Genomic DNA, 18,947 nt, shown 5'->3' with positions numbered 1-18,947 from the left:
GCACATCGTATTCGGTCTGAAAGTCATAACACCCCAAAAATCGCGGCTCAAGACGTTGGGGTAAATGCAAGTGAGTGGACCATTTGCCGCTCCTTAAAGAGAATCGAGTTAAAAGCGAATGAAAAGAAACGCAAACCAGCTCTTTCTAGCAAAAATATTAAACTACGAAAATAATTTGCTCATACATACAAAGAGTGGACAACAGAAGATTGGAAAAGAGTTATATGGTCTGACGAAACAAAAATTAATAGATTTGAATTTGATGGAAGTTCTTGGTACTGGACTTCATCCGAAAATAGCAATCAAGCAAGTAGTATAAAACAAACTATGAAGTTCGGGGGGTGGTTCAATTATGTGTTGCGGTTGTTTTATTCATAAGGGTGTTGGTGCCTTAGTTCGGATAGAAGGTATCATGTGCGAAGAGCATTATTTAAATATTTTGCAAAATAATTTACCTTCTGTTGTTAATTCTATTGAATTTGCTGAAGATGAAGTAGTATTTCAACAAGACGGGGACCCTAAGCATTCTGCAGAGATAGTAAAGGCCTGGCTAGGAAATCAAAAGTTTTCTGTGATGAAGTGGCCAGCACAAAGTCCAGATATGAATCCAATCGAAAAGTGGTCAATTGTGAAAAGAAGGCTAGCAAAATATGACAATCCACCTTCAGGTGTTCATGAATTGTGGAAAAGGACAGAACAAGAATGGTACAACATTGACCCGGAAATTATTAAAAATGTAATAGAGAGTATGCCACGCAAGCTAGAAACAGTACAAATAAGTAAAGGAAAATGGAGAAAATGTTAATTGAAAGCTTTATTTCGACGAGCACAATTAAAGTGAAAAACTGTAAAAATTGTCTTCAATTCCTATTTTCGATAAATATTCCGTATATTGTTGATATTAACGAAAATAAACTGTTGTGTTTTGTTTATCCTATTCACTTTGTAATTATTAGTACCTAATCTTTACCATTCAATTGAAAAATAGGTTGTATTATCACGTTTTATGTAAAACTAGTGAAGTGTGTTTACATTTTTGCTCGTCACTGTACGTGGCCAGCTACGCTGTACAGCATACAGCTACGTGAACAGCTCTGTATAGTGTACATCTGGGCAATTGGTGCTCCGAGAGTCGATGACGTAGAATCGGCTACCCCCACTATCGCGATCTGGTCGCCCAGCGCGAGAGGGGAAAACGAGTGATAGTGGGGTTAGCCGATTCTACGTCGCCAACTCTCGGAGCACCAATTGCCCAGGCGTGGTATAGTGCAGGCCTGGCAACTTCTTCCCCGCTGTCGTTTCACGATTCTCACTACTAGTGTACCGGTTCCCCCACTATCAACTATTTCATCTTGCCCTTACCGTGCTTTGTCTCGCGTGACTGCGAATATATGCGTGTACATCTACACTCCACAGGAGTTCAGTGGAGGGACCCAGGAGTAGGGAGGGGAGTCTTCAGGAGTGTATCGATACAATCACTACTCCACGGACTACTATTTTTTGCAAACATTATCTGAAATTTGATTAGCCGTTGACTCATTCATAATTGTGGTAAGTGAAAATGTTCTTCCTACTGGTGTAGATGACTGATGATTGAATCAAGTGGTTTGATTAAAAAAAAAGTTATTCTAATGTAAAGAGTGTACGAATGTTAATTCGTACGTAAAAACATGCTTCAAGGTTGCCACGATCCTGCGACATCGTTAACATGAAACAATCTGATGGTTTCGCGAATTAAACGTTAATCGTTTGATATTTTCTTTTTCTTCTGTCGCGAATCCCACTTTTCCCTGGCAATTCACCGCAATTCCTGAGACGTTGAACAATCAAGCAATTCCTCCGGTTGTTCACTGCACGCGCGGTAATTGCGTTGACCTACTTCCTTGTAGCGAAGAAATATCACAAATAAATATTCCTTCTCAGCGATCAATTTCATTTCCGTCCTGTCTTTTCCCGGGGACCGGATTTCCCAACTCCTATAAAAGACTCGGGCAGATTGCTCCTTGGATTCCTCGAATGAACATAATCATCGTTAATTTCCTCGGAGCTGCAGCCTGACGAATCATCAAGGAAATAATCAAGAGCCGATCGTGGCGGATTTGAGGTTTGAATGGAATCCTCGGCGTTTGTGCGTACGCTAGGCAACGTTTAGGGGTTGTGATATTCTGCCGATCTAGGCGGAAAAATGTCCATTTCGACAATAGCCCAAACGTAGAAAAGAGCATGATAAAGCAGTCCCAAATTGTCCATTACTACACCTAACCCAGACCGTATATCGTATTTGGTATCATTTGGATCTGAAAAATGTCACGAATATTTTGGTATAAGTTTCGTGAAAAAAACATTAAACAACAAAAAATATTTGTCATTGCACCAGTATTGGCCCATCGATATACCTAACACGTATCGTGTTACGTCTCGGCCGAGTTGAGCGGGCAGCTTTCCCACTCTTAGAGGTCCTCGAATCTCCTACATGATAACTGTGACAAATGTTTGCCTTTTATATCGACACATTGCTGTACATATGATTATTTTTAAGAGATATATCGTATTTGGTGTCGTTTTAATCAGAAAAATGTCACGAATATTTTATTATAATTTTCGTGACAAAACAATTGAAAAGAAGAAAGTTTTGTCATTGTATTAGTATTTTCTCGCCGACACGCTAATGCTTATTTTGGTCGTCCGGCTCGACGTTGGCGGCAAAATTTAAAGGAATCTCGAGGAATCGTTTTCCTACACGATTCTGTGATGTTTCGGACCCGAGGTCTCCGCTTATGTCGCGACAATAAAGGCCGTTGCACACTAGACCGCACCGCCGCTTGACCAGCACCGCACCGCCGCTGACGTTTTGACATTCTTCTATGTAATTTAAATGGGAGTGCGCACTCCCATTTAAATTACATAGAAGAATGTCAAAACATCGGCGGCGGTGCGGTGCTGGTCAGGCGGCGGTGCGGTCTAGTGTGCAACGGCCTTAATGGTCGCCACAGCACGTTAACGTGAGTATACGTACTTACGTGAATGCGATCTCCGACTATGTGGTCATTGAATTGAATCACGAAACACTACCGAAATGACTTTAACCCGTGACCGTCGACCTCAATACATATCGTATACCGCACAGAATACTCCATATGTCTTCTATTATTGCAGCCGCGTGCTATAGATTCTTGGAGATGTAACTGTGCCGCTCCATTGTCCGGAGGGTGATTTATAGGCTGTTCCGAAAGCTTATTAATACGCATTAAACGAAACCACTCTTGGAGATCTTATCGGTGCAAGTTCGAGGAGAGCGACGCGCACCCCCGCGGAGACTTTTCCTTACCCGAGGCGGAGCCCCTCGGAACCAATAATGATCGATTTCCACCCACCGATGCAAATTGAACTGGAGTTTCTGTAATTTAATCGTCGTACATCAAGATCGCCGAAATCCTATTATCAAATGGAAGCTCACGCAGGTGTAACAGATAAAATTAAAAGAAAGAAAGAAATATCGATCACTCAATGAAATTGCTTTCCTACGGATAATGGATTTTTATGCGCGGCGTATAAGAGTCCGGGTACACCAATTTTACCAATTAGCCGGTTAATTGTCAATTTGCAACAGTACTCGCTGGATTAACTCCGGCAAAATGAGAGAATATATTAACAAACGGCGAATCAGTGAAAATAATCCGTTGCGAAAGAACAATTCTTACTGATTAACAATCCTATTACACTACACTTTAAATCGCCGGGATTACTATACATAACACAATTTGAGCAAGACGCGTCGTAAAATATTTAAAAAATTTCTTTTGTTGTATCGATTTTGTTGTATGCGACAGTCACATTAACATTTAGGTAATTAGTAGACTGCGGATCTTTATGCAAAATAAAAATTTTCTACCTGAATTGCAATAGACTGGAGTAAAAGAAAAATTGATTTTCTTTCTTAATATGTTTAACAGGTTGAAAATAATCCCAGATAGGAGTTCGGCTCGAACCGTCGAACGAGTCAGACGTGTTTGCAAACAGAGCGCTACATCGAACGTGTATTTGAAGTGTCCATTTCAGTATCGCGAGTGCTTACGAAATAGTTAATTGCATACAACTGAACTGTTAACGTCAAGTGCAGTGATGAAGCCCCCTGGTAACCAGGGGGCCTCATCTGAGAACAACTTAAAAAGCATGAACGTCTCTGAGTACAGTAATGTTCATTCAAACAAGTCAACGAGCTCAACAAAAGTAACAACAGATAGTGTTCCATTGACGTACGCAGCCGCAACACAAAGTATTACAGTCCCGACTAAAGAACAAGCGATTATCATGGATGCAATTGATGGTGTGTCCATCAAAGAATTCATATTAGCAGTAGCTAAAGTTATTTCACCGGTTAATATCAGATTCGCCTCTAGAATTTCGAACGGCAGAATCTGTATGTACCTCGCCAACCAGCACCTTGTAGAAAAACTGACCGACACCGATGTAAACATAAGCGTCGGCGCTCACACACTGCGAATTCGTCCGCTCGTGGCCAGGGCTAAGAGAATAATACTATCCAACGTGTGTCCGATAATTCCGAATGATACAATTGAGAAAAAATTGACAGCTATGGGAATCAGGTGCGTGTCACAGCTTACATATATAAGGGCTGGCATGAACGAACAGGGGTTCTCACACATTTTAAGTTTTCGGCGTCAAATATACATTGAACCCAGTGATGCTGTTAAACTCCCCGACAATATTCAGATAGAGCATGAGAACGTCAACTACTGGATTTATATTTCGTCAGATAATCCAAGATGTTTCATCTGCAAAAAAGACGATCACTTGGCCAAACACTGTCCAAATGTTGGCAACACCATGCAAATTTTGTTGCCTGAAAAACCATCGTATAATCAGGCAAGAGGTAATGCGTCTGAAGAAGTCAAGGTTGCAGAAGACAACTTTAAAGTCACTGAATCTGAGACCAATAACTATGAGAGGAATGACAAAAGACCGTTATCCACTACCGAGTCAGGCTCTACCGCCAGGGGAATCGCAATCAACGATAACTTGTCATCAGATGACACCGACAACAAGACTAACCAGGAACAAAATCTCAAATATAAGCGAACAAAATTAAAGAAGACAGTAAAGAAAATGCGAACAGAATCGTGTAGTAGCGACCAAGAAACCGACATTGAGGCAATGACTCTACCGATTAAAGAAATTCTAACCGAGCATCCGAACACCTATGTCTTAGACTACACCACTTTGAACAGCTTTCTGCGAGAAACTATTGGCAACTCCAATCACCTTGAGATAGCCAAAAAGTATACAGATGACACCAAAGCTTTAAGCAATATGTTATACGAAATCTACCCAAGCTTAACACACCGAGGCGCCAAAAGTCGGCTGACCAGAATTATCAAGAAATTAAAAGAGGATAACACAGACCAAGACATTGCCTTAAACCCAGCTTAACAGTATCCTCAAAAATGGGACAACACACTATCGGTAATAACAATTTCTCAGCGTTACGCATCATATATTGGAACGCCAGGAGCATTGCACAACGCAAAGAAGAGTTGGAACAAATGCTACAGGAGATTGACATTTTCATTTGTGTTGAAACATGGCTCAAACCGGAAATGAGAATAGCATTCAAAGGTTTTAACACGGTTCGCAAAGACAGAATTGGCAGAAGAGGAGGTGGTATCGCTATCTTTATCAAAAGATCCATTGACTACTGTATATTACCAAATATTAGATCTTTTAATAATCTCATAGAAACATGTAGCATTAAGTTAGTGAACACTGTCCCATCTATTAACATAATGGCACTCTATAGACCACAGGGCCCCTCTTTAGGGCAAAACAAATGGGATTGGATCATGCAAACAGTCTCAGACTTGCAACCTTGTCTCTTAGTAGGTGATTTCAATGCGCATAATACAGTATGGAATTGTTCAAGTAATGATTGTAACGGGGATAGATTATTCAATAGCTTATTAAGTCACAGCATCTTTTTGCACAATCCTGATTCTTTAACACACGTCGATTTAAGTAACAATAGTAAATCTAACATTGACTTGATTTTTACGACTCCGGATTTAGCTGATAAAACTCGGATAAATACTTTGGACGATACTCATGGATCTGACCATTTTCCTATCGGTATAGAAATTAGTATTGAAAAAACTAGACATATTTACAGGAAAGTTACAAATACATTGTCTTCATCAAGAACGGATTGGGATAAGTATCAAGAGTTAATGGCACAAAATTTCCAATTATTTTTATCACGCGAATTCAATATACTAGATTGCGTGGAAAAATACAACTTCTTTACTGATTATATAAGAGAAGCTATTATAAAGAACACACCCTCGAAGGTGACGGTCAACGACAATATACATCGAAACCCAGTACCGTGGTGGGACAAAGAATGTGAACGAGTCAAGAGGTTGAGGAGAGCAGCCTACAAGAAATGGCAACACACTTATGAAATGTCGGACCTAGTTAACTATAAAAAACTTGTTGCAACCGCAAAGAAAACATTCAAGTTAAAAAAAAGAGAGTATTTTCACAAATTTATTTCAGAGTTTGACACTAAAAGGGGCAGTAAATACTTCTGGAATACCTGCAAAAAACTGAAAAATAAATGGACATATACCGGGAATAAAACAATGTCTGCTGACCAACGCCTAGAAAGAATACATGAATGCTTAGATAAAATTGCTCCCCCTTGGGCTGCCTGCAACCCAGACGGCTTTTCACAGGCGCCTCATAATCAGTTCTTTGACAAACCTTTCGATTTCACAGAATTTAATTTTGCATTGGATTTTAAGAATGACAAATCTGCACCCGGAAAAGACGGCATAAACTATCTCTCACTAAAACTTCTGCCTTGTAACATTAAACTGGTCCTGCTAGATATATTCAACGAAATGTACCTGGAAAAACGATATCCCCAAGAGTGGCAGTCGGTTCAGATGTTCTTCATTGATAAACCCAATAAATTGGGCGTTAGACCTATTTCCCTGGCTTCATGTGTATGTAAACTTTTTGAAACCATGATAAAGAACAGGCTAGAATGGTGGCTTGAAAATCAAAATATTCTACCCACGTCTCAAGCAGGATTTCGCAAGGGTAAATCATGCTCTGATAATTTAGTTTCTTTATTAACCAACATCGACACCGCAAAAAATCAAGGTAAAGACACCCTAGGAGCCTTTCTAGACGTACAAGCTGCTTTCGACAATGTGAATTGTAGTTTGCTTATTCAGAAACTAATCCAGATAGGCTGTTCTCTTGTAGTCATAAGATTTATCAAACATATAACGCTTGGCAGGAAAATTACTGCTATAGATAGAACCACAAGCACTATCACAAGAACAACCTGGAAAGGTTTGCAACAGGGAGGAGTTCTAAGTCCGTTACTATATAACTTTTATGTAGCTGAAGTTATTAAGAACATTCCAGACAACGTTCAAATATCGCAATTTGCAGACGACATTGCTGTCTACTGCAGCACCCCTACCATCAACGATAGCAAAAGGTTACTCGAACAATCGATTAATACAATTAATGCTAATCTCAAATCTGTTGGCCTTGACCTGTCTCCTAAAAAAACGGTATTTGTTCACTTTAATAATAGACGTATTCTACCGGGTAAAACCGAAATTATAATTGACAACCATGTCATCAAATCAAGCGAAACAGTTAAATTTCTAGGAATCAATTTTGACTATGACATGAGCTTTAAAGTTCATATAAATAATGTGAGGAAAAAATGTTTTAGACTACTAAATATTATGAAATTTCTTTCTGGCGTTTCATGGGGTGCTTCACCCGAGACTTTGCTGTTAATATACAGCAGTCTCATAAGACCAATCATGGAATATAATTGCTTCATATATTATCCGAAAAACAAAAACCTAATCCTTAAATTAGATCGAATTCAGTATGCTGCAATCCGACTGGCACTAGGGTACAGAATTAGCACGCCCACAAATGTTTTGCTTAGCGAAGCTAAAGTCATTTCCCTTCGGGATAGAGTCAATTTTCTAGCTAGAAAATATCTACTCAAATGTTACTCTTATACAACCTCAACTTCAAACAAAATACTGTTTAAAAACAACACAGACCTGATTGCCATTCCTCCCAACAGACGAACGAAACACTCTCTGCTAGTTGAAAACCTCCTTAATTTGTTAGAAACACGACCCGATCTAGAGATTGCTGAAACACATCCAATTTTTACCACAGACTATAACATCCTATATAATATTCCACCGAGTGATGTTTATTTAGGTCAATCATTACAAGATTCTTCCGACCCTAATATTCCGTTACGAGATTTTATTGAATCCAACCCTCCGAATACGGTTGCAATCTATACCGATGGCAGTGCAACAGAAAACTCCGAATCAGTAGGTGCCGCAATATACTGCCCACAACTAAATATCTCCCAAAAATTTAGTTTAAACAAGCACGCATCAATTTTCACAGCAGAATGCTACGCCGTTAGCCGAGCACTGGACATTGCCAATTTATATAGTAATACTACAAATTTTCTCATCTTCACCGACTCGCAAAGTACAGTGAAGTCACTACAGAAGCCAACCTTCAAATATAATATCAGTAACCACATCATTGAAATCAAAACTAAGTACTCTACGTTTATATCAAACAACAAAGGCCAAAATTTTATTAAGTTTATCTGGATACCAGCACACGTAGGAATTATCGGTAACGAAGAAGCAGACTCACTTGCGAAAGAAGCGACCAAAGAAAGCCCTTCACCAGATATCAAGGTTTCAATCGCTGACCTAACCAGAGACCTCAAAATTCAAGCAAGATTGTCCACTAACACCCTAATCAAAAAGGAGGGTCTAATCAAAGGTGTGAACTATGTTAGATTTTATCACAAGGACAAAGGCAAGCCATGGTACACTGGTCTTGCGCTCTCTAGAGATTTTCTAGTTTTTGTTAATAGATGTCGAGCTAATCACTATAATTTAAATGGTTCTTTGGCGAGGGTTAACTTTATAGCTAACAGTGCTTGCCAATGCGGAGCAGAACTCCAAGACCTAAATCATGTTATATGGCAATGTCCACACTATGAAAACGAACGCAATACATTGGAAACAAAGCTCCTCAAAGGCAAGTACTGTTTCCCTCTTTGTATTAGTTCCTTCTTATGTAAACCTGACATAAAAGGACTAAAAATAATTTATAATTTCCTTAAACAATGTTCCGTTAGACTTTAGAAACAGTGTAAACCTATTTAATGTAAGCTAGATGTAATAATATTGTACTTGCTATATAAACCACTTGGTTTAAAGCAATAAATAAATAAATAAATAAATAAATAATCCCAGATAGCACGCGACGTCTTAAAGACGTCTTTTTGGAGACGTTGTTTTTACGTCTGAAATAAAACAACGTCTTATTTCAGACGTCTTTAAGACGTTTCATTTCAGATGTTACGTATGGGGACGTTCTCCACGTTCATTTCAATTAGAAGTTCTAATCTCTTTTCTGAGAACGAAAAGCGTCCCAACAGGCCCCCTTTATTAATGGAAGACACTGTATGCCTTCTTTGTATGAAAATCTTTAGACACTCCCTTTTGGCATCCATTAATTAATATTTTGATAGGAAATAGCCCGGATAATCTTCATTAACCCTTTTTAACGAAAATCTAACTGAGGCCTGGTTTTCATTAGAAGTGACAAAAATGCGACTGTGACCCTACGTGACATTAAATCTTAAACAGAGTACCCTTTCATTTTCAAGGTATATAAACTCGTTCATTTTCATCCTCTTTGGTTCAGTAGCGGTTTAGTAATCGTGCAGTCACGTCGCGTTACACGCATCAGTGTCAATTCTAGCGAGATCGGGTTAAAGTCCCTTTCGAATCAAAACGTAACCTTATAGATTCCGTTCGTTCGGTATATATTCTATTTGGCATTCAATAATTGCTCTCTAACTCCGCATTGCCAGTGCGTCAAAACCGTGCATCATAGGTAACAATTCCTCCAATTGTACACTTACTATATTCACTCGCGACACAAACAACAACACGTGTAATTATCTTAATTCATAATATATCTGTCTTGTTTGTTAACTCGCGTAATCTACAACCCTTAATTATTGCCTAATATCCTAATCTAATAGTTGAACGTTCCCACACGATACAATCTTACCGCTCGGATCGACCGCTGTATCAATTAAATTATATATAAGTTACGAGGCTTACTAATCTTAAATTCAAATCAACAAAGATTTCTCCAACCTAGTGGCTCCCCGGTTTCGCATTGGGTGCGTCCACGAAAACTATACCATACTAGCGGATCCCTGATTTTGTATTGGGTTCTTCCGTATCCTAGCAGCTCCTTGGTTTCGCATCAGGTGCGTCTGTGAGTTATCCGCCTTCTAGCGGATTCCCAGTTTCGCATTGGGTTCATCCGCGGCTGTTATACAACCTCCTAGCAGTTCCCCGGTTTCGTACCGGGTTCGCCGCGTGTCTCTCCTAGTTACTCCCCGATTTCGCATTGGGTGCGTTCACGAAGTTTCATCCTCCTAGTAGCTCCTCGGTTTCGCATTGGATGCGTCTGCGTTTGACTCCAACCTCCCAGAGGTTCCCCGATTTCGCATCGGGTGCGTCCTCGACGTCAACGATCCTAGCGGCTCCCCGATTTCGCATTGAGTGCGTCCGCGTAGCTAACTAACAAATTGAAACCATATGCCTCGGGTAACAACCCCGTCGCTGGCCTCTCGCGTTGCTCGCAGCCCTGGCTCGTAACACAATAAAAATTAAAATACTTTCGATGTCCGGCCACCCCGATCTTTGGCCCTCTTCAGCCACAATTGAATTGAGGCTTCAGTCTCCCTCCTGCTTCCGGTGATATTTGCCTTTATTGCAGCATCTGGAATAAGAATTTGTTTTTGTAGTAATTTTTATATGAATCATCATTATTACAATACCATAAAAATAAGAGTGATACTTACGTATTACGAGATTCGCGATGTTTAATCTTTGGAAGTTCTTCTGCCTTTTCTTCCCAACCAGCTGTACTCATTGGTCAAATTGTCGGTAAGGAGCGTTTCGAGAACCCTTTTTACGAACTGGTAGCCGTTTTCGCCTCCCATTTTGGGCAATTCATGAACCTGAAATAAAAAGTTATTAACATTATATTCTGTTGACTAAATGAAAATGGAAGATCAATTTCAGTTATTTTAAGTGTATTTATTATATCAATTAATTTTACTTACTCCATCTTCAAAATCTTCGCGCCTGTTTGATATGATTTCAAGTTCTGCGACGTCGTCTGCCGTGTTTAGGGGGAATTTCAACCCCGGAAATTTATTAAAAAATTATATATTGGATTGTTCCACTTTTCGTGCGGTGTTCTGCTTTAGTTCTCGCAATTCGTCAAGAACCTCCGTCTACATGACTCTAATCAAATGATTTTGTTTTATTATGTTTTGCAGTGTTGTTTCTCTGCTTGCGCACCCCTTGCAGCAAGCATCTTCAGTTTGCTTTTCTGTTGATTATTAGTTAGATATTATATTTTTTAAGCGAACTTATTTATTTCTAAAATATTTTCCTTAACTTACCAGTCCTCCATTAGAATTTTCCTTCTCGAACAACCCTTCGTTCATCGATTGTGAAGCAACTGAAAATAAAATATATTTTGATTAAAAAGATCCCAGATAGCACACAGACGTCTTAAACACGTCTGTCGGTGGACATTCAGACGCCTTAAAGACGTCATGAATGTCCTACGAACGGCTTCCGAACGTCTGTGGAACGTCTCTGGAACGTCTTTGTTACAAAACTGTACGTCTTAAAGACGTCTTTTAAACGTCTGTTAGACGTCTTTAAGACGTATCGAAACAGACGTCTTTAGACGTCCATAAATGTTAATTAAAATGCAAACAAATATAGATATGACATAAGTCATGCGAAAAGGGATTGGGAGGGAAAAAACAAATTTCGAGAAGAACGAGTTCAAAATATTGATTTTATTCATTATAATGTATAGTTTTATATACAAAACTTGAACTTAGAATTAAAATTAAAATTAAACAAACAAACTTAAACTTGAACTTAAACTTAAACTTGAAATTAAACCTAAACTTAAAATTAAAATTAAAATTAAAATTTAAATTAAAATCAAAATCAGAATGAAAATTACAGTTACAACTAATATTAAAATTAAACTTAAAATAGCTTATTAGTGTGGATGGTGAGTACTGTCGGGATAGGTTACGGGTAATCAGCATGTACAGCTCGTGGTTGATCGTGGTCGATATTCATTCGTACAAACATACTTTCTTAAAACTAAACACATGGCGGAGACGTGGCGCCAGCTTGTCGCCGCCACATCACCCCCCCCCCGCCAGTGATTGACACACGAAACTTGTAACTATCACTTGTGCAATCACGAAACTTGTAAACGGTCCGGAAATCGGACTTTCCTCCCGGACTGTGTAATGCGTGCGCCCGCATTTGTCGAGGTCAGGATGAGAGGCGGCAGCGCCGGCCTCCGCGATGATGAGAGCGGTTGCCCCGTGCTCTCGGTTGGCGTGGGTGTTGGTGGTCCTTCCAACTGGCCCGGTGACGCTGACCGCGTTGCCCGCGTTGTTGTCGGCGGTGCTGGATCTGTGGCCAGCAAGTACGCCGGCTTTAGGCGATCTGCGGTGACGGTGACTGGCTTGCCCCTGATGTCCAGGGAGAAGGTCCGAACACCTCGGTTGAGGACCCTGTATGGACCGTCGTACGGCGGCTGGAGGATTCACCGCACGGCATCGTTCCGCAGGAACACATGGTCCGCCGTAGCAAGGTCCTTAAAAACGAAAACTCGTTTTGCCGAATGATTACTGCCAGGCGTCGGGGCGAGGGTCGCGAAATGCTCGCGCAGCCCCGCGACGAAGTCCCTTGGCAGCGGCTGCGACTCTCCGCTTCGTGGCGTCAGGAATTCCCCTGGTAGGCGCAGCGTTTCGCCGTAGACCAGCTCTGCTGCTGTGGACTGCAAGTCTTCCCTCCAGGCTGCGCGGATGCCCAGCAAGATGGTGGGAAGGACTTCTGTCCAGCGGACGTTCTGCTGGCAGCGGATTGCTGCCTTGAATTGACGGTGGAATCTTTCCACCATCCCGTTTGCTGCCGGGTGATAGGCCGTTGTCCGCCAGTCGGTCGCACCTGTCAGCTGCGACAATGCCTGGAACAGACGGGATTCGAATTGCCGACCCTGGTCGGTAGTCACGCGCAACGGGGTTCCGAACCGGGAAATCCATCCCTCGTAAAAGGCCCGTGCCACGGTCGAGGCCTCTTGATCCCTGATGGGGAAAGCCTCAGGCCAACGCGTGAATCGGTCGACGCAGGTTAGGCAATACCTGAACCCTTCTGAGACCGGAAGAATCACAATGTCTATATGTATGTGCTCGAATCTTCCGGTCGGCGCGTTAAAACTTCCCGGCGGCGCGGAAACATGCCTGCTTGTTTTGGCGCGCTGGCACGGAATACACCCGCGAGCCCAACTCCGACAGTCGGTTTTGACGGACGGCCACACGTATCGCTCCGTCACGAGCCTTACAGTCGCGTTAACACCTGGATGCGCCAGGCGATGCACGGAGTCAAACGCGGCTCGTCTGAAAGGTCCCGTGACGAAAGGTCGCGAAGTTCCGGTCGACACGTCGCACGCCACCTCGGTGTCCGAACCGGAAAGGCGCGTCCATTCGAGGCGCAAATTGTTTTTTATTTTTCCGCACAGGTACGCCTGGGACTCTGCGTCGTGCCGCTGAGAGTCCGCCAACTCGACGTAGTTGAAGGGCTCTGCGATCTCCTCCAACCTAGACAGCGCGTCGGCGACGACGTTCTCCTCCCCGGCGATGTGGCGGATGTCGGTGGTAAACTGCCCGATGAAATCCAGGTATCGGAATTGCCTGGGTGAACATTTCTCGGGCTTCTGCTGAAAGGCGAACGTTATGGGCTTATGGTCTGAGTAGACCGTGAACGTTCGCCCCTCCACCATGTGCCGGAAATGTTTGACCGCCAAATATATGGCCAACATTTCTCGGTCGTATGCGCCGTAATTCCGCTCGGTGGCACTGAGCTTCTTGGAGAAGAACGCCAACGGCTGCCAGTCTTCTCCGATCTGCTGCTGCAGGGCCGCTCCGACTGTAAAATCGGACGCGTCGCAGAACAGGGCGAGCGGCACGTCGTCCCGGGGATGCGTTAATAACGCTGCCCGCCTTAGACTTTCCTTCGCTTCGGCGAAAGCGGCAACGGCTTCCCTGGTCCAGCTCAACCTGGCGCTGCCCTTGAGGTTGTCCCGAAGCAGGTCGTTGAGAGGCGCTTGTACCTGGGCAGTCCTGGGCATGAAACGTCTATAAAAGTTTAGCATACCCAGGAACTGCCTTAGCTGCTTTGCGGTGGTCGGCTGCGGGTAGTTGTTGATGGCCTCAACCTTGGACTCCAACGGGCTGGTGCCTCCTGACGGTACGGCGTATCCCAGGAATTTGACCTGCGCCTGGCCAAAATTGCACTTTGCCGCGTTGATGGTTACGCCGTATTTGTTGAGGCGCGCAAAAACCTCCGCCAAGTGGCGCAAGTGCTCCTCTTCTGTCGATGATGCCACCAGTATGTCGTCGATATACGCGTATACGAAGTCTAAACCGCGTAGCACTTCGTCGATAAAACGCTGAAACGTCTGTGCCGCGTTTCGTAACCCGAACGACATACAGGGGAACTCGAATAGTCCGAAGGGAGTTGTAATGGCGGTTTTCGCAATGTCTTCCGCGGCCACTGGAATTTGATTGTACGCGCGCACTAGGTCTATGGTGGAAAACACTGTTTTCCCGTGAAGCGCGTGAGCAAAGTCCTCGATGTGCTTCACGGGGTACCTATCCGGCACTGTCCGCGCATTTAACGCTCGGTAGTCCCCGCACGGTCGCCAAGCGTCCTGACCCTTTTTCGGCACCATATGCAACGGCGACGACCACGCACTTTCCGACGGTCGCGTGATGCCGAGGCGCATCATTGTCTCGAACTCTCGTCGCGCGTGCCTCAAACGGTCCGGCGCGAGACGCCGGGGCCTGCAAGCCACAGGCGGTCCTGGCGTTGTGCGGATGTAATGCACCGTTCCGTGTTTTACTTCCACGGGTGTTCCCACTGGTCGCGTAATGTTCGGGAACCGCTGCAGTAATCCGTGGAACCTCGAATCACCGAAAATTGTCTTCACTGTGGGCGCCGACGGCCCGCACCCGCTCACTGAGCGTCCTGGCACTGTCATCGACGTCACTCGGTCCAAAAGTTCACCGTTACGAACGTCCACGAGGAGTTCGTAATGCGCGAGAAAGTCTACGCCTATTATCGGCTTAGACACGTCGGCCACCACGAAACGCCATACGAACGCGCGACGGAGCCCGAAATCGAGGCTCAACGTGATGGTCCCGTACGTGGCTATTTCCGACCCGTTCGCCGCATATAACGCGTAGGTTGACCACTCGCGGAACCCGCGGGTCTTTGCTCGGGGAAAAACGCAGAGATCGGCGCCTGTGTCGATCAGGAATTGCGTTTTGGAGACCCGGTCGGTGATGAATAAACGGCGCGACGATGGGCACTGGTCGCTGGCCGCCATCAACGACTGCCCGTCACGTTTCCCGCCGCGGACCAATTACACGGGGGTTCGCAACGCAACGCGTTCGCCCCGAATTTAAAATGGTAGAAACATTTTCCACCACGCTGTTGGAGTCGGCGTTCCCGGGATCGCGATCGTGCCCGGCCTGGAGCGTTTCGTCGCTGACCGAAACGGCGCGGTCCCGAGCTCATCTCGCGTCGAATTGCGGCAAGCTCCTGCTGGAACGTGGCTGTCAGCTGTGCCATCTTCGTGCACAGCTGTGCTTCCAGCTCGCAAATCCCTGAGGCAGGTTGCACCGGGGGAGACGCGGAAGCTTCGGCTACCTGCGGGCGAGGACCCATTGTGTCGGCGATGGTGTCGGCCAGGTCGGCAACTCGGTCGAGTTCGACATCCCGCTGCGTCGCCAGAATGACCTGCATGTTCGCAGGTAATCGACCCAACCACAAGGTTCGCAGGATCTCCTCCGACACGGTAGTTCCTCCTAGGGTCCGCAGATGACATAAGAACTGCGAAGGCCTCCGGTCGCCCATTTCCTCGTGCTCGAGGAAACGCCGCGTCTTCTGCTCCTGCGATGAACCCAGTCGCTTAATCAGCTCTGCCTTCAGCTTGGTGTACGGCTGGGCTGGGGGAGCCAGAATGATGTCGCGGACTTCCGCCGCGTACTCTGGTTTCAGGGCTCCTAGGACGTACCCGAACTTAGTCATTTCGGTCGTCACCCCGCTCGCGTCCAGACTGCGTTCGACCATGGCGAACCACAGCTCTGGGTCAGCCGGCGAAAATTCCGGGATCTTTACCGCAACACGGTTGACCACGGGCGCGCTACCCCCTGCCGGGGAAAGATCGGGTGTCGACATTGTCTTAAAAAAACTCTTATACACTACTTAAATAAATGTGAAAACACGCACGCCGGCACTATTCGCACTACGCACGATGTCCGAGTGTCCTTAGGCGAAATTGTGTCCACGTCCGAAACACACGCGATGTATTCCCGTAAAAAAAATCACTCCCGAAAGATCACGTCGGGGTCACCAATGTGGACGGTGAGTACTGTCGGGATAGATTACGGGTAATCAGCATGTACAGCTCGTGGTTGGACTAGAGTTTTATTGTGCGAGGGACGATACACCCGCGTAGCCCGCGTGTCCGCTCGCGACGAATTCTCTTACAGAACTAAACTTACGAACTAACCATTCGCTCGCTAACGCATCCTCACAACAATCCCTCTTTCTTCATTCTCACGGTCTGCATTCGCTCTTAACTAAACTAAACACACTCACCCTACGCGACACTCTACCCAGTCATCTAAACATCCACTCGACGCTATCGCGCAGCACGCAACCCGATATTCATTCGTACAAACATACTTTCTTAAAACTAAACACATGGCGGAGACGTGGCGCCAGCTTGTCGCCGCCACATTAGTAACGTTTATGCGGTCGGCCGCCCTCTTCAGCCATAATTGTATTGACGTTTCTGAATCTCTCTTACTGCCGTGGATATTGGCCCTTTCTGCAGCACCTTGAATAAGAATTTCTTTTTTTAGTGATTTGCATACGAATCGTCGTGATTATGGCAACACCAAATTAAGGGTAATAATTACACATCACGAGCTCCGCGATCTTGGAGCAGTGGAAGGGTTTCTTCCCTTTCCTCCCCATCCAACTGTACTGCAGAGCAACTTCATTGGGTAGGAGCGTCGTCATTACTCTCTTCACGAAGGAATACATATTGTCTCCTCCTATTTTAGACATTTCCGTAACCTAAAATAAAATTTTATTAATAGGACATTCTGTTAACTAAATGAAAATGAAAGATCAATTACTTTTAGTTTATTTATTACATCTGTAAATTGTACTTACTCCATAATCAAATTCCTCCGGATTGCTTAGAATTTCTTGAAGCAACGTTACCTCCTAACGATTTTAGCAAGAATTTTAAATTCGGGAATTTGTTGAGAAACGACACGCTGCGTGATCCTCCTGCGTTATTGATGTGTGTTGTCTCCTTCAGCGCTCGCACCTCTGCTAATACTTCTGTGAGCAGAACTCTCGTTAAATGGTTCTGCTGTATTAGTGTTTTTAACATTCCATCTCTTTTTTGGCACCCCTTGCAGCAGTTATTTTCCGTTTGCTCTCCTATTAATTGTTTGTTAGATATTATATTTTTTAAAGTGAACTTATTTATCTCTAAAATATTTTTCTCTACTTACTAATACTACACTGCTTATCGTAATGAATCTCATCCTCTTGCTCCTCTCCCTGCGATTCCTCGCCAACCGAGTGCTAACAAGCGGCTGAAAATAAAATATATTTTGATTAAAACGATATACTAATTACAGAACCAGAATGATTTATAACTATGAATGTAATATATAATGTTTTATAGAGTACTTCCTTTTGAATTTACATACCTATGTTCCTCTGTTTTTTCAAATCTGGAGCAGGGTGGAAAACTGCTGCCTCGTCAGAGGAGGTACTGTCTTCTAATGTAAACGCTGGCCTCTTTCTTCTCTCCAATGGTGACTCTGCCTCCGATTGCAGATCGCTCGTCTCCTCTGCGGCCTTTGCCTTGTTTCTGGCCTTCATGTAGTCATCTAGAAGCATTAAACGAAAGCGTTACAAGCGTTATTATTTCAATTGTACATTTAGAGTGTATAATAATTGTAACTTACCGAAAGTGCTGTTTCTAAAAATCTTGACCTTGTACTTGGTCCATAAATAAATTGTTACTGGCCTCCATTTTTTTTTATTGCGGTCATCAAACGACCGCACCGTTGCAGTGGTGGCCAGTAACAATTTTCGCCCTCTAACCACTTTGTTGGCACTGCCTCCACGCTGACATCTTCGATGAACTGAACCACCGTCCACGTTGCAGTTTCCATTGTTTGCTGGCCTAGAATTGAAAAATACAGTCAAAATTTCTGTGGCGTGGTTTATAAGAAAACATACTAATTTAAACATTAATTAAAGAGATATATACGAAAATTAAGAGAAGTTATATCAATGTAACAAATATAGCGGAAGAGCATAAGCAAAAACACGAACGATAACAAATAGTAGCAATAAAAATACTTACTTGTCTGAATATTACAAGAATGACGATGTGGAATTCTGTTGTTCTCACTTCACACACTTGCTCCCGCTCCCAGATCGATTCACTCGCAAAATTACTTAAAGTGCCGAATACGTCTCCGGATGGTTCCACGATAAGTAATGAGAAGTCACTCACGCTCCTAGAAGACACCCTCGCCCATCCCCACTCCGCGGCCAGATCCCTTAAGAACAAGGTATCGTCCACAGTAAAGACCCCTAACTTTCTAAACACGTGTC

The 18,947-nt window shown here is 43.7% G+C and overlaps 3 protein-coding genes across 3 annotated transcripts in view; 2 read left to right on the top strand and 1 right to left on the bottom strand.

Annotated features, from left to right (window-relative positions):
• Nucleotides 1–18,947, bottom strand: part of LOC143353940 (uncharacterized) — a 340,337-nt gene that overhangs the window by 242,412 nt on the left and 78,978 nt on the right. The window lies entirely within an intron of this gene.
• Nucleotides 5,466–6,624, top strand: LOC143354605 (uncharacterized). The gene is made up of 2 exons (XM_076788858.1): nt 5,466–6,488; nt 6,571–6,624. Exons 1-2 carry the CDS (start codon nt 5,466–5,468, stop codon nt 6,622–6,624), a joined length of 1,077 nt encoding a protein of 358 aa, XP_076644973.1.
• LOC143354604 (uncharacterized) lies at nt 8,374–10,509 on the top strand. The gene is made up of 3 exons (XM_076788857.1): nt 8,374–8,402; nt 8,453–9,135; nt 10,385–10,509. The coding sequence occupies exons 1-3, from the start codon at nt 8,374–8,376 to the stop codon at nt 10,507–10,509; spliced, it is 837 nt and encodes a 278-aa protein (XP_076644972.1).

This window comes from Halictus rubicundus, chromosome 5 (genome assembly GCF_050948215.1).
Source record: "Halictus rubicundus isolate RS-2024b chromosome 5, iyHalRubi1_principal, whole genome shotgun sequence".
Taxonomy (NCBI): domain Eukaryota; kingdom Metazoa; phylum Arthropoda; class Insecta; order Hymenoptera; family Halictidae; genus Halictus; species Halictus rubicundus.
This window is presented reverse-complemented; position numbering and strand designations above follow the sequence as displayed.

What these genes read in the sequence shown, in the direction of transcription:
- LOC143354605 (XM_076788858.1), top strand. Translation starts at nt 5,466, where the DNA reads ATGGGACAACACACTATCGGTAATAACAATTTCTCAGCGTTACGCATC. An exon ending in CTTATGAAATGTCGGACCTA is followed by an intron (nt 6,489 to 6,570) that starts GTTAACTATAAA and finishes AATTTATTTCAG; the next exon opens with AGTTTGACACTAAAAGGGGC.
- LOC143354604 (XM_076788857.1), top strand. Translation starts at nt 8,374, where the DNA reads ATGGCAGTGCAACAGAAAACTCCGAATCA. An exon ending in CAACAGAAAACTCCGAATCA is followed by an intron (nt 8,403 to 8,452) that starts GTAGGTGCCGCA and finishes CCAAAAATTTAG; the next exon opens with TTTAAACAAGCACGCATCAA. An exon ending in GGAAACAAAGCTCCTCAAAG is followed by an intron (nt 9,136 to 10,384) that starts GCAAGTACTGTT and finishes GTTTCGCATCAG; the next exon opens with GTGCGTCTGTGAGTTATCCG.